Here is a 15,211-nt window from a genome sequence, read left to right on the forward strand (position 1 = left end):
GTTAGAACAAATGAAATAAAGTTTCATATAGTTCAAAAAAATCAGTAAGTTTAGTTTTTTATTCTACCATGTTTATCTAGTGGATGAGTAGTTTTCATGTTTACCTATTAGATGAGTAGCATGATTAGCTATTAGAATTACATGAGTAGATTCCTTAGCTTTTCTTTGCTATTAGTTTGACATGAGCAGTTATGTTTATGCTTTATTTCTTTTTAGAGCATATAGTTTCTAGTTTTTTCGTATACATGCGCATTCATGATTTTGTGAGTTAGATAGCGCTTACTAAGCAAATTTTGCTTATAGATTGCACTTACTCTTACTGCAGATACAGGAAAGGAAAAGATATAGAAAGGAAGGCGACAAGGAGGTGTTCAAAGGATGTGTGATGCCAGGACTATGGAAGCCTTGGGACTAGGAAAGAAATTTTAATTTTAGTTTCCGCATTTTAGTTATTGTAAACATTTGAGTTGTATTTTAAGTTCATGTCATTTGAGATTATTCTGTTTAGATTGCATGTAGGATGAGTTTAGTTTAGTAAGTAGATATTTGTGTGTTTGATACTTATTTAACTGCGTGGTTGATTGATATGTGTTCCAGCCGCTTGTGGCTGAGTATATATTGCATGTATTGTTGAATATGGTCACCGGTACAGGGGAGATTTTGTCGAAATTTTTCAGTAGGGTTTCTATGTGATTTTTAATCATACCGGTTAAGTAGAGTTAGTAGTTAAGTAACGGTCATCCTTAGAGAGTAGTAGTAGTAAGAAGGGTGGTCGTTACAGTATATGTAATCTAGATCGAAACAAAAATATAAAATCCTAATAACTAATACATCTCCTGCTGTATTTAATATTACAATCATGGACACACAATAAAATGCTCTTGACATGTCCAAGGGTCCAATCACACACAATATCTGTAAGCCATAATAGTTGGAGCCTGCAATCACAGAGTTAGCACATTCTACTATTATCCTGCCTAAATTATGTATGACATGTGCATAATTAAACTGAAAACCAAACACATAGAGGCAAACCCTAGCTCTGATGTCAATTGTTGGTTGGTCCTAGGAAGATCGTATCGGTTCCACTGTACAAAAATTTTATACAAGTGTCGAACTTTTCCTAACAATCTATTGTGTTATTTAGAAATTAAATTAGGAATCGCAAACGAAACTTAACATTATTGATTCCAAATTTAACTTATCTGTTCTTAATGGTTTAGACTCGGATCGTAAATGATGCTTAACATTATTGATCCAAATCCACCTAAGTTATAAATTCAATTAAATATTAATTTCTAAAATTGGCTTCCAGGACTGCATGGCGAGGTACTAGTCCTTCTTGGGTATGGGATCATCCACCACCGCCTAGACAAATCCTTTTAAATAAATCTAATATTTAATTTTCTTATATAACTCTAGGTTTAACCAAAAAGAACAATCAAATCACAAGATCAAAATAAAATAAAAGAAACACAACTTCGAATTACAAATCCGAAAAACTAGAATCATATGCCTCTTGTGTTTGGAATTCATACAAAGAAAAACTAGCATAATGCGGAAAATAATTACTATTTATACTTTTCTTTGTATGCAACGATCTCTTGATCTTTTGCCATATTCCTCGCCTCCTCTTGGACGTCGTGTGGGTGACGATCCTCCAAGATGAACACCACCCAAAAGCTCTTCCTCCTTCTCTAAGATTTGGCCACAACCACCACCAAGGAACAAAAGAGATCAAGAGGAAAGGGAAAGGGAAAGGGTCGGCCACAAGAGAGAGCACAATCAAGAGAATAAGAATTGATACCTCATGAGGTCTCTCCTCCCCTTCTTTTATAATACTTGCCCAAGGCAAATAAGGAAAGATTTTTACAAAAAATTAAAATCTTCCTCTTGTTTTCCTTTCCTCCTTTTTAATTTCTTTTTCTCCTCTTAATTGATTTAATGGCCGACCCCTTGCTTGGACACCAAGCAAGGGTGGCCGGCCCTTAAAAGAAGAAAAAAAACCTTGTAAAAATTTTATAAGCAAAGAAGGAAAGCTCTTATAAAATTTTACAAGCTCTCTTTTAATTTCCTAATGTGGATGTTTTTTAAAAAGGAAAATTTTAAAACAAGTTTTAAGATTTAAAACTTCTCATTTAAAATTTCCTTTTTTAACATGGTTACAAAAAAAAGGAAAAGTTCAAATTTATCCCCTTTTTTTAAAACCATGAGGATGGTTAAAAAAAAGGAAAGTTTTAAAACTTTTAAATTTTCTTTTAAATCATGTGGCCTAATTCAAATAAGGAAAGTTTTATAATTTTAAAATCTCTTTTTCAAAACTTGTAGATATCTACAAAGAGAAGATTTTAAAAATTCAAAACACCCCTCATACTTTGAATTATGTGGCCGACCCCCTTCACATTGCTTGTGGCCGACCCCTTTGAGAAAGTAGAGGCCGACCCTTGGCTTAGTCACCAAGCCTCGGGCCGACCCCCTCTTGGACACCAAGATGGACTTTTCATGGGTGGATATGAGGCATTAATGAGACTATGACAGGGACCTAGAGGAGAAATTGGTTTTGGCCTCCCGACGAGCTCGAGTATCCCGTGTTCGCCCCGAACATACAACTCAAGTTCATCAATAATAACTCATTCCACTAGAGAGTTATTATTGCACTACAACACAAATCCCAAATTACATTATGGGCTCCTTATTATCATAAGTGTGTTAATCTCCCTATATTTAAGATATCGAATGTCCATTAATTTAATAAGTTACTGACAACTCATTTAATTAACATCTAGCTCCGAGAGTAGTACCACTCAACTTTATTGTCATGTCGGACTAAATCTACTTGCAGGGTTTAACATGACAATCCTTATGAGCTCCTCTTGGGGGCATTATCAACCTAGATTACTAGGACACAATTTCCTTCTATAATAAACAACACACACTATAAGTAATATCATTTCCAAACTTATCGGGCCTTTTGATTTATCAAACTAAATATCACCCATTGATAAATTAAAAAAATAAATATTAAATATATGTGTTTGTCATTATATTAAGATTAAGAGCATACACTTCCATAATAACCAAGGTCTTGTTCTTTTATTTAGTCAGTATAAAAAGAAACTGCCTTAATGGTCCTACTCAATACACTCTAAGTGTATTAGTGTAATTATATAGTCAAGATAAACTAATACCTAATTACACTATGACTGTTCTGATGGTTTGTTCCTTTCCATCTCGGTCGTGAGCTATTGTTTATAATTTATAAGGAACTGATAACATGATCTTCTGTGTGTGACACTACACACCATATTATCTATAATATAAATTAATTGAACAATTACACTTAGCATATAAATGTAGACATTTTTTACTAATGTGATTCTTTATTTTTAAAATAAATGTTTACAAAAAGCTAAGCTTTTAGTATATACTCTAACAATCTCCCACTTATATTAAAAGACTAAACTGCCATATCCGCTGTCATACATCTGATTCTCATCCCCTCCACATGCCGATCAAAAGTTTTCGCCGGAAGGGCCTTAGTGAAAGGATCTGCCAGGTTATCTGCTGATGCAATCTTGGCGACAACAACTTCTCCTCGCTTGACGATGTCTCGTATCAGGTGGTACTTGCGCTCTATATGTTTACTCACCTTATGGGCTCGTGGTTCTTTCGAGTTTGCAATTGCACCGCTATTATCACAATAAATTGTGATGATTCACATGTAAGCTCATTAGGAGGTTCCTAAGCCATACAGCTTCTTTGGCTGCCTCAGACGTTGCCACATACTCAGCTTCCATGGTTGAGTTTGAAACGCATTTCTGCTTAACATTCCTCCTTGCAATGGCTCCACCTCCTAAAGTAAACACATAGCCTGATGTAGACTTACTATTGTCCCTATCTAATTGGAAGTCTGAATCCGTGTAACCCACAGGGAGAAAATCATCTGCTTTGTAAACTAGCATATAATCTCTAGTCCTTCTCAGGTACTTCAATATATGCTTTATAGCAGTCCAATGTCCTTGTCTAGGGTTACTTTGATATCTGCTAACCATGCCCACGGCAAAATAGATATCCGGTCTTGTACACAACATTGCATACATTAGGATTCCCACAGCTGAAGCATAAGCAACTGCCTTCATGTCCTCTATCTTCTTTGATGTCTTCGGAGACATCTCTTTAGATAAAGCTACTCCATGCCTAAAAGGTAATAAATCTTTCTTGGAGTTTTGCATGCTAAAATGAGCAAGGATTGTATCTATATATGAAGTTTAAGATAGGCACAACATCCTTTTCTTGCGATCTCTTATGACCTTGTGTTGGGGTTGTAAGGTTGCAAACGTAATCCCACATTGAAAACACATGGGAAAGATCATGGGTTTATAAGAGAAAAAGATATTTCCATTGACATGAGACCTTTTGGGGAGAGCCCAAGAGCAGAGCCATGAGGGCCTAGGCCTAAAGTGGACAATATCATGTCATTGTGGAGATATCTAAATTCTTTTCGATCCTACAATTGGTATCAGAGCCCAGACTGTCAGAAGGTTTAACCGCCTACTGTGCACAAGAGCTATAGTCTGATTGAGCCATGTGGGTACACTATTGACCTCGAACAAAGAAAGTGGGGGCTCTTATCTTCGGATCAAGAGGACCATACACCAGGCAGAAAGTCCTAGTTGCGGCTAGGCAAGGAAGTCCTAGTAGGTCGGGTGGACCGAGGGACAGGAAGACTTGGTGGGTCGAGGATCGAACATGGGAAGCCTGTGGTCCTTTGTTTGAGGGGGGATTGTTAGGGTTGCAAGGTTGCAAACATAGTCCCACATTGAAAACACATGGGAAAGATCATGGGTTTATAAGAGAAAAAGATATTTCCATTGGCATGAGGCCTTTTGGGGAGAGCCCAAAAGCAAAGTCATGAGGCCCAAAGTGGACAATATCATGTCATTGTGGATATATCTAAATTCTTTTCGATTCTACACTTTGATCCCAAGAATGTGTGCACATTCTCTTAAGTCCTTCATATCGAATTGTTTAGACAATCATACCCTTACGTTTGATAATACTTTGACATTGTTGTCAATTAACAAAATGTCATCTACGTATAATATAAGAAATACCACCACGTTTCCGTTACACTTCTTGTATACACAAGACTCATTCGGACACTGAATAAATCCATATGACCGGATTACTTCATTAAACCGGATGTTCCAAGATCTTGAAGCTTACTTCAGTCCATAAATAGACCGATTGAGCTTACATACTAGATGCTCTTTGCCTTTTTCAATGAACCCCTCTGGTTGCTTCATATGGATGTTTTCTTCAAGACTTCCGTTAAGGAAAGCTGTCTTGACATCTATTTGTCAAACCTCATAATCCATATGAGCAGCAATGGATAAGAGTATCCGGATAGACTTAAGCATAACTACCGGTGAAAATGTCTCATCATAATTGATTCTCTCTTTCTGAGTGTACCCTTTCGCAACAAGCCTTGCTTTGAAGTTTTCTACCTTCCCGTCTGTCCCTCTTTTCCTTTTGTAGATTCGCTTGCATCCAACGGCTTTTATACCATTTGGTGGTTCTACAAGCTCCTAGACCTTATTAAAATACATAGATTCTATTTCAGAATTCATCGCCTTTTGCCAAGATACTGCATCTTTATCTTGGAGTGCTTCGTCATACGTCCGGGAATCAGGTTCATGTTTACCCGGGATCAAGTCTGAAGATTCTCTCAAAAACATGAATCTCTTAGGTTGCTTAAATAAATAATGGATCAGTCTCTGTTGATTTATGAGGTTGCAAAGAATTCAAATATGTCATGTATTGATTATTTCGACTTCTCCAAATATATTCTAATGTTATCAAAAAATCAACTAAACTTTAAACGTTGTGGACCTGATATAATTTATATATCAAGCCTATATTATGCATGTACTTATGGAAAAAAAAGAGAGGAAAAAGAAGAACAGTGAGGAAAAATTAAATTAGTTACATGCATAAAAAAAAATTATGTAGAAAAGAGAGTAAGAAATGATAGTGAAAAAAAATCAAATTTATCAAAGGGATAAAATAAAAAATATATCTTTCATAAATATCAAAATAGCATATACTTTATAATTTAAATCTCTACCTACCTGTAGACAAAAGTCTAAAGTTTTTAAAGTAGGAATCGGACCATCAATTAATTACCTACCCTCGATTAATTATGGAAAAAAACTCGCCCCGCCTATATCATAGTGGGTATAGCGTCCCTTCGGGACGGTGCGATGATTAAAATATGGGGTGTTGTTACATGAGGTTTTGGGGTCGAAACTCGGCGTGACCGAGCATAACCTCCCCATGTCTTGGCCATTTGCACTAATGGCTAGTAATCACCCGTGATTTACCTCCTCCGTGTTGACCTAGAGACGGATTGACGGGAACGTTGGGGGCGAACGAATCACCTTTGCCGTATAGTGGGTATAGTAATTATTACCTCGTGCCTTATCTTTTCCTCTTTAAGACAATATCAAAAAATCAAAACACTCAACAGGAAGTTCCATTCCGAAAATAGAAGCATGAGCAGCGTCCAAGAACACGCTCCTATTGACACAAACAGATGGTCTCTCGTCGGGACGACTGCTCTGGTCACCGGAGGCTCTAAGGGAATCGGGTAGTTACATTCCTCGATCGAATACTCCATCTCTTTCCATCTATATATATATATATTTCTACTCATCCATCAAGCTTAACTTAGGTATGCGATCGTCGAGGAGCTCGCCAGACTTGGGTCGGCGGTGCACACTTGCGCCCGCAGCCAAGCAGATCTGGAGAAGTGCCTGCAGGAATGGCGCGGTTCCAAGCTCAAAGTCACCGGATCTGTCTGCGACGTTTCCTCCCCAAGCGAGAGAGAGAAGCTCATGGCGACGGTGAAGTCCCAATTCGACGGGAAGCTCAACATTTTGGTATTAATTCCCCCTTTTTATTTTCCTCCCCTTCTAAACCCCCCTAAGCCAAATCTGAATGCTCACGGAAACCGATCGATAATTAATCTTCTTCGTTTTGCAGGTTAACAATGCAGGGACGGGGGTCCTCAAACCGACGGTGGAGCAAACCCTGGAGGATTTCAAGCTCGTGATCAGCACAAACCTGGAATCGGCATTCCACTTGAGCCAACTCGCTTACCCTCTCCTTAGGGCTTGTGGAGGAGGCAGTATTGTGTTCATCACCTCCATTTGTGGCTTCATTGCACTGGATGATTTGTCTGTGTATGCATCAACCAAAGGTACTACTTCTTGCAGAGATTGAATTTGCTTGAATCATTAGCAAGATGAACAAATTGCTCAGATAGTTTTATGTTTTTCTCTTTCATCTGATTAGGAGCAATGAATCAACTCACTAGAAATCTTGCTTGTGAATGGGCCAAAGATAACATCAGAACAAACAGTGTAGCTCCAGGGTACATCAGAACACCGCTCATTGACCCTGTAAGTGAACACTGCTTCTGGTGATCTAGAAAAGAAAGATTTGATTTTGGCTGATGAATATGAATTTGTTTATTGTGGCAGTTGGTGCAAGACGAGGAATTTGTGGCGAGGGAGAATCATCGCGTGCCTCTTGGGCGTTTGGGGGAGCCGGAGGATGTGGCCGGCGTCGTGGCCTTCCTTTGCCTCCCTCCTTCTTGCTACGTGAATGGTCAGGTTATCGTCGTCGACGGAGGCAGAATTGTCAACGGAAATCACTAAGTAGCTATGGAGGTATCTTTGAATAGGGTGGCCTGGTGTTTGGGATTATGTTCTTATTTGTGAACATCTTGAATAAGATGGCGTTTGAACTCTTCATTTAAGTTCGTATATGGAGAAATATATTCAAATCCTTATCATGACCTCTATGGCAATAATTTAGCTTAAAATTTTTGTTGTTGTTGTTGTTGTTGTTGTTGTATATCTGGGACGTATTTACATTATATAGAGACTTATATGAGTATATTTATTCTGATTTAAATTAATTTAAAGTTCTCTAAGTATATAAGATAATTTCGTCTCGTCCGTATATTAAATTTTCAAACTTGTAAAGGCTTGATAAAATTTGTCATAAGCTTATTATAAGATTTAGGACTATGATACTTACTAACCAACTCCATCAATGAATTCTTAGATTCTCTTGGTTAAAAAAAAAATTAAACTTTTGAATGGTGTAGGTACGTTAGTTAGTTTCGTTCGCAATTCACTGATGGACCTTGAGAACTCCGAATCATTTCAAATGAAAATCAATGTACTTCTAAAATCCTTCTTAATATACCCATACCCTCAAACCTAAATTCAATAATATAAATTAAGAGCAGTGATTTTTTAAACTTACAAAGGTTTGATAAAATTAATCACTAACTTATTTTAAGATCTATGACCCTATGATTCAAAAAATATCAAACTTTTAAATTTTTGAATGGTGTAGATCCTTTAGCAAGTTTTGTAGAGAACTTTGAACCACGTCAAATCAAAATCAATATACTCCTAAAAGCCTCCTTAATGTATCTATGCTCTCATATTTGAATTCAATAACGTAAATTGAGAGTAGTAAATTTTTAAATAGGTAGAGAAAAAATTAATTATTTCGTGTGTTCATGTTTGAGATGCGGTTTGGCGAGTCAATGGGAGGCAACTACTGAGGGGGAGATCTTGGATGCTTCGGTGATGAAGAAAACACCTATGATACTGCAACACTTAACTAGAGGTTAGAATGGACGTCAATATTAGACTCTGCGTAACCACTCCGACACTCAAGTCAACACAAGGGTTAGGGAAAGATAAAAGCTATGAAGTAGTCGAAGAGTTTAGATAGTTATGTGCGTGTACCTACACTTACGGGAGCGAACGACCTTTTAAAGAGTGGCGAATGTATTTGTTTCTCCGAGATATGTGCATCCATTTACCAGGTTTTCTGAGGTATGTGTTGATGTTCTCGACGTCTTTTTGGAGAAACGATCCTATGAATGAAGCGGTTATGCCGCCTCCCATATTTTTAATCGACCACGTAAGGTAGTGGTTCGAGCCCAACAAGGTTGAAGAGGTTAGGGAGACCGAGTTGAAGAGGTTTGTAAGATCAAGTTGCTGAGTCTAGAGGAGTTTGGGAAACTTAACCCAAAGGACTAAGTTGGAGAGGTTTAGGAAACCTACACGTAGGGAGCCTAGTGTTGGATTGAGATGTGCTAGAGGGTGGGGGGGGGGGGGGGGGGAAAAGCGCTCGTGGCTATTTCGTTCGATTCGTAAAACTCGAGTTAAAGCAGCGAAAAAGAACAACACACACAAACCCAAGTATTTTTACTTGGTTTGGAGCCTTGGGCGACTTCTACTCCAAGGCCTTCGCTCGTTGAGCGATTACTGTGGGCAATTCACTATTTCGCGCAAATAGATTACAAATATGGATTACAAACTGAAATATTAAAGTTATACCGACAACAGAATTGGAGAAAGTAAAGTTCCGGGTCGTCAGCGTCAAGTCATAGCTTTGTTAGAACTTTGCGTTAGCAGCTCGTAGCAGAAGGGTCGCTTGAAAGATGATTATTCAAGAAGCTGCTCGAGACCTGCTTTTATAGCATGCTGGAGGCGCCTCCAGTGCCATCCAAGGCGCCTCCAACGAGCCGATTCAGTCGCGTAGATCAGCGCAGACTTCTTCTGTGCTTATCCTGCTCAAGGCGCCTTTATGACAGTCCAAGGCGCATTCAATCCCAGCTCCTAGGCGCCTCCAGATCCAACCAAGGCGCCTTCAGCTCCTCTTCGCGGACTCCATCTGGCTTGCACCCGAGGCGCCTCCAAGCTCCATGGAGGCGCCTCAGATACTTTTCATCCGAGGCCAAAGTTGCTTCTTTGTTCCTGCAAAATGTGTTAGTCCCAAACACATACCCTGCAAAACAAAGTTAGCACAAAATAGGTATACTAAATCAAAATCTCGATAGTCAACGGGCTGTCTGGGTCTAACTTAGAATTTCCCACCGGAAATCCTAGGTCGACCCGACGCCTACTGTTCCCTCTATGGGGAAAGCGTCCTCACCTACTCCACTTAGGAGATTTACTTGTTGTCAGTGCGATCCTCCAGATCGACTGGACTTTTGCTCGGCGCTTGATGCTTCCGAACTTTCTACTGGATGCTCGCTCTCCGACCCATCCAGTCTTCCACCTGGTTCGCGACACTAGGACACCAAGACTTTCTGCATAGGGTTATCACCCCCTATGACCTAGAGTTACCACCCCCTAGGGTTTTTACCACTTGCCTAACCACAGCTAGGGCTTTTGCCTAAATACAATTAGGACTTTCCTGCAAGCTCATTCAAATTGTTAGATAACAAACAATCTTAACTTTGATTCCCTTTGCCATTATCAAAACTTGGGTTCGATTGTCGGATGCTTCCCACACCAACAATCTCCCCCTTTTTGATTATGGCAACCAAAATTCAAAGTTAAGTAAAAAAGAACAATAAGGAAAAGACAGTGATAGCACAAGTGTAAATATATTTAGCATAAGCATAAAAAAGCATATCCAAAGCTCCCCTTAAATATAAGCTTAAAAAAAAACTCCCCCTTTAAAAAACGCTCCCCTTTTAAATTTTTTTAATTTTTTTATTTTGTTTTGAATTTTCTATACTCTCCCCCTTTGTCATATATCAAAAATAAATAAGGGAGTAACAGTAATCAATGGACTTGGCTTGTTTTTAACTTTTCAAAAATGTTTAGAAAGATTGGAAAGGATTTAGAGGAGATCTTTTTTTTTAAATTGCTTAAAAAGATTAAGTTTGAAAAGTACTTTAGCTAAAGGAAAATTTATTGACTTTGAAAAGTAACTTCGCTAAATTTTGACTTTAGAAAAAAATTTCAAACAAGAAACACTTAGTTAAATTCTTAGTTTGAAAAGTAATGATTTTGATAGGGGATAAAACTAAAGTTTTGAAAACAAATAAACTTTTAAAGAGTTAGCCAAATTTGAGATAGATTTGAAAAACTTAACTAAATTTGAAGAGCTTTTGATAAATACTTAGCAAAATTTTGATTTTTTTTTTAAACTTAGTTTTGAAAATGATTAGTTTTCTGAAAACAACTTGGTTTTAAAAAGAGATTGATACAGGCTTAGTTAAGTATTAGATGATGAAAAGTTTAAAGCTTAGTTAAAGAATTTACTTTTCTAAAAAAATGGATTTGCTTTAATCTTTTCAAAGAGTTTAACTTTTAAAAATAATTGAAACTACAAAATTTATTTTAAAAGAACCTTAGCTTGACTCCACTCACTCTCCCTTAATTAATTCCAAATTAAATCCTTAGGGTCCTAGAGTACAAGCATAAGAAGAACTTTAAAGATTACTTTATATTATCCTAATTCCATCTCACCCATTCTAGATTATCAAACATGTTCAGCTTATGAGTGAGTGTGAGACGAAATTAATTTTATCAATATTTGAAAAAATTAAAAATATAAGTTTAAGTTTCAAATGAGTAAATATTAAACTTTTGAGAATATATTAAAAAAATTAATTGGAGTTAACATTTACAATCATAATTTTATAATATGATTTGGGAATTAAAGATTTTTAAACCCCTTTAAATTAATTAATATTTTGAAATTAATTGAATAATATTTTGAAATGATTTTCAAATAATTTTTAAATGATTTTGAAATGAATTTTTAAAATATTTTTGAAATGAATTTTCAAAAGATTTTTCAAAATGAATTTTCAAAAGATTTTTCAAATAATTTTTAAATGATTTTGAAATTGATTTTCAAAAGATTTTTCAAATAATTTTTTAAATGATTTTGAAATTAAGTTTAAAAATATTTTTAAAATGATTTTCAAAATATTTTGAAATTGGTAATTTAAAAGATTTTTAAAGTAATTTTAAAATTATTTTCAAATAATTTTTTAAATAATTTTAAAAGAATTTTCAAATAATTTTTAAATGTTTTTGAAATTTAGTTTTAACAGATTTTTAAAATGATTTTTAAATAATTTTTCAAAGATTTTGAAATTAAGTTTAAAAATATTTTTAAAATGATTTCAAAATAATTTTGAAAGATTTTGAAATTAAGTTTAAAAATATTTTTAAAATGATTTTTAAATAATTTTGAAATTGGTATTTAAAATATTTTGAAAGTAATTTTGAAATCATTTTTAAAATCTTTTGAAATTTATTTTTAAAATATTTTGAAAGCAATTTTGAAATGATTTTTAAAATATTTTGAAATTGATTTTTAAAATATTTTCAAAGTAATTTTGAAATTCGTATTGAAAATATTTTTCAAATAATTTTTAAAGAATTTTTAAAATATTTTTCAAATAATTTTTAAAGAATTTTTTTAAAAAGATTTTTGAAAGAATTTATAAAAGATTTTTCAAAAAATTTTTAAAGAATTTTTAAAATATTTTTCAAATAATTTTTAAAGAATTTTTTTAAAAGATTTTTCAAATAATTTTTAAAGAATTTATAAAAGATTTTTCAAATAATTTTTAAAGAATTTTTAAAATATTTTTAAAATAATTTTTAAAGAATTTATAAAATATTTTTCAAATAATTTTTAATGAATTTTTAAAATATTTTTCAAATAATTTTCAAAGAATTTTTAAAATATTTTTCAAATAATTTTTAAAGAATTTTTAAATGATTTTTCAAATAATTTTTCAAAGATTTTTCAAATAGTTTTTAAAGAATTTTTTAAATGATTTTTCAAATAATTTTTAAAGAATTTTTAAAATATTTTTCAAATAATTTTTAAAATATTTTTCAAACAATTTTTAAAGAATTTTAAAAATATTTTTCAAATATTTTTAAAGAATTTTTTAAAATATTTTTCAAATAATTTTTAAAGAATTTATAAAAGATTTTTCAAATAATTTTTAAAGAATTTTTTAAAATATTTTTCAAATAATTTTTAAAGAATTTTTAAAATATTTTTCAAATAATTTTTAAATAATTTATAAAATATTTTTCAAATAATTTTTAGAAGATTTTTCAAATAATTTTTAAAGAAATTTTAAAATATTTTTCAAATAATTTTTAAAGAATTTTTTAAAAGATTTTTCAAATAATTTTCAAATAATTTATATAAGTTTTTTCAAATAATTTTTAAAGAATTTTTAAAATATTTTTCAAATAATTTTTAAAATATTTTTCAAATAATTTTTAAAATTCATGTAATGTTTAATTATTAAATAATTTTTAAGTTGATTTAATTAAACAAGTTGAATTATTTTTAAATTTTAGTTCAGACTAATTTCAACCTAGATCCATCTTACCCGATTCTAAGTTAACAATCAGGTAATCTTAAGTAATTTTGTGGGATGATTATCTTTGATTTAAGTTATTTCTAAGGATTAATTTACATTTGAGTTAAAATTAAGTTTTCCAATTAATCAATTAAATATGTATTTCAAAGATTGGCTCCCAGGTCGTGGCGAGGCACTCGGCCTTGTTGGGTATGAGATCATCCACCACTTCCTAGACAGAGCCGCTCAAAGAAAATATATATTTAATTTTCTTTTTGAAACCCCTAGATTTAATTAACAAGTGTAAATTACGCCTAGGTACTTAAACTATCCCTAATCTAAACATGCATATTTAAAAAAATAAACAAGCATCAATCAGTTCTATCTATTGGTAAAGATGGTCTTTCTATTGGCTCCCCCTGGATTATAACCTCGATATGGTCTATCAAGGTAATGGATCTAATCCTTGGGGACCCAATATTGTCCAAGTCCAACTTGATTAACCAAGTTTGACTTGGGGACACATGCTTGAATTATATTTCTATTATTTATATTTACTAGAGATAGATATGATTTATATTTTCTTTTATTTTTAAATCTAAGTCCGGATTTGTTGTAAACGGCTCGTTGTTTTCCAAGGATCAGATCCAGATTCTTGGAACCCATGGTGAACCGTTCCAACGTGTCCTTGAGTTCTTAATTTGAGTTTTCAAATTGGAATTTTCTTCCTCAAGTTGTTGGACTTGAGTTGAACTTCCAATTTGAACTGACTCAGTTAAGGAACTCACGTCAGTTGCTTCCTTAAGGGTTGTTACCTCCTTTCGGAGCGACTTAACTCAGACGTTGGATTTAGCCAACTTCTTTAGCAAATAAGGAACTATATTCTTTAAGTCATCTATTTGAGTTTCGGCGAGTAGGGCACTTACAGTGGGGTTCGGGCCTTCGGAAATAGATGCGGATCTGTGGCTTTGCTCAGACTCGGTTTCTGATTCGTTCTCGGCTTCAGACTCGGACTTGGTCTCAGTTTCGACGATGTTTGCTTGTACTGGTAATGCGAGGAAGCTCGTCGGCTCAAGCTCTTCATCAGAATCTTCGGAGGAGGACTCATCCCATATCACCTGCAACACCTTCTTCTTTCTAGCTTCCTTAGACTTGATTGTACCTGTAACTAACACAACACCTTCCTCGACCATAGTAGTATTAGTCTGTTCAAATGATTCATCTATTAAATTGTGCTTGCTTACTTTCACATTGGAGTTACCTTCGTGTAGCTTAATCAGCTTTTGCCACAACTCTTTTGCACTTGCAAAGGGGCTGATGCGGTTTAGTTCTTCATTGGTTAGGCCGCATTGTAGCATGCAGGTCGCTTTGGCATCGGCTTCAACTTTTTTCATTGTGCTAGAATCCCAGTTGATGCATGAGATAAGTTTTCCGGTGCCATCACGTGGAAGCTCGAGTCCGATCTGGATAATGATCCACATCTCGACTTGTGTCTTGAGGTGGTATTCCATCCGGTTCTTCCAATATCCAAAGTTCTCGCCAGAGAAGAGTGGTGGGTGGACGGTGCAAAATCCTTCTTGGAATGCCATTTAAGATCTACACACAAATAAACAAAAAAAACTTGTTTCAAGACTTGGTCTTGGATTAGTAGTGTGGGAAATAATAAAAATATAAATTCACGAATTTCGAGAAAAAATAATAAAAAAATAAAAAAATATTATTAAATATTAATAAAAAATGTTATTACAAAATTTGCAAAATGTGATATTTCCTTAATTCCAACCAATTGTGAAAAGATGAAAATTAATTTTTTTAAAACAAGATTTGGAGGGAAAATTATTTTTAACCTATATAAACGAAAAAACGACGAAAAAATGCTCGATCGGTAGTTGTACCAATTCAGAGCAACCCCACTCTGATACCAATTGTTGGATCGAGACACGCTAGAGGGGGGGGGGGTGAATAGCGCTCGTGGCTATTTCGTTC

The 15,211-nt window shown here is 34.3% G+C and overlaps 1 protein-coding gene across 1 annotated transcript; it reads left to right on the forward strand.

The window, feature by feature from the left end:
• The first annotated feature begins 6,529 nt into the window (after positions 1–6,529).
• On the forward strand, positions 6,530–7,794 carry LOC122008367 (noroxomaritidine/norcraugsodine reductase-like). Its single transcript, XM_042564086.1, has 5 exons — positions 6,530–6,649; positions 6,734–6,941; positions 7,045–7,261; positions 7,357–7,463; positions 7,545–7,794. Exons 1-5 carry the CDS (start codon positions 6,555–6,557, stop codon positions 7,719–7,721), a joined length of 804 nt encoding a protein of 267 aa, XP_042420020.1. The 5' UTR covers positions 6,530–6,554; the 3' UTR covers positions 7,722–7,794.
• The last annotated feature ends 7,417 nt before the right edge of the window (positions 7,795–15,211 follow it).

This window comes from Zingiber officinale, chromosome 8A (genome assembly GCF_018446385.1).
Source record: "Zingiber officinale cultivar Zhangliang chromosome 8A, Zo_v1.1, whole genome shotgun sequence".
In the NCBI taxonomy this organism is placed as follows: Eukaryota; Viridiplantae; Streptophyta; class Magnoliopsida; order Zingiberales; family Zingiberaceae; genus Zingiber; species Zingiber officinale.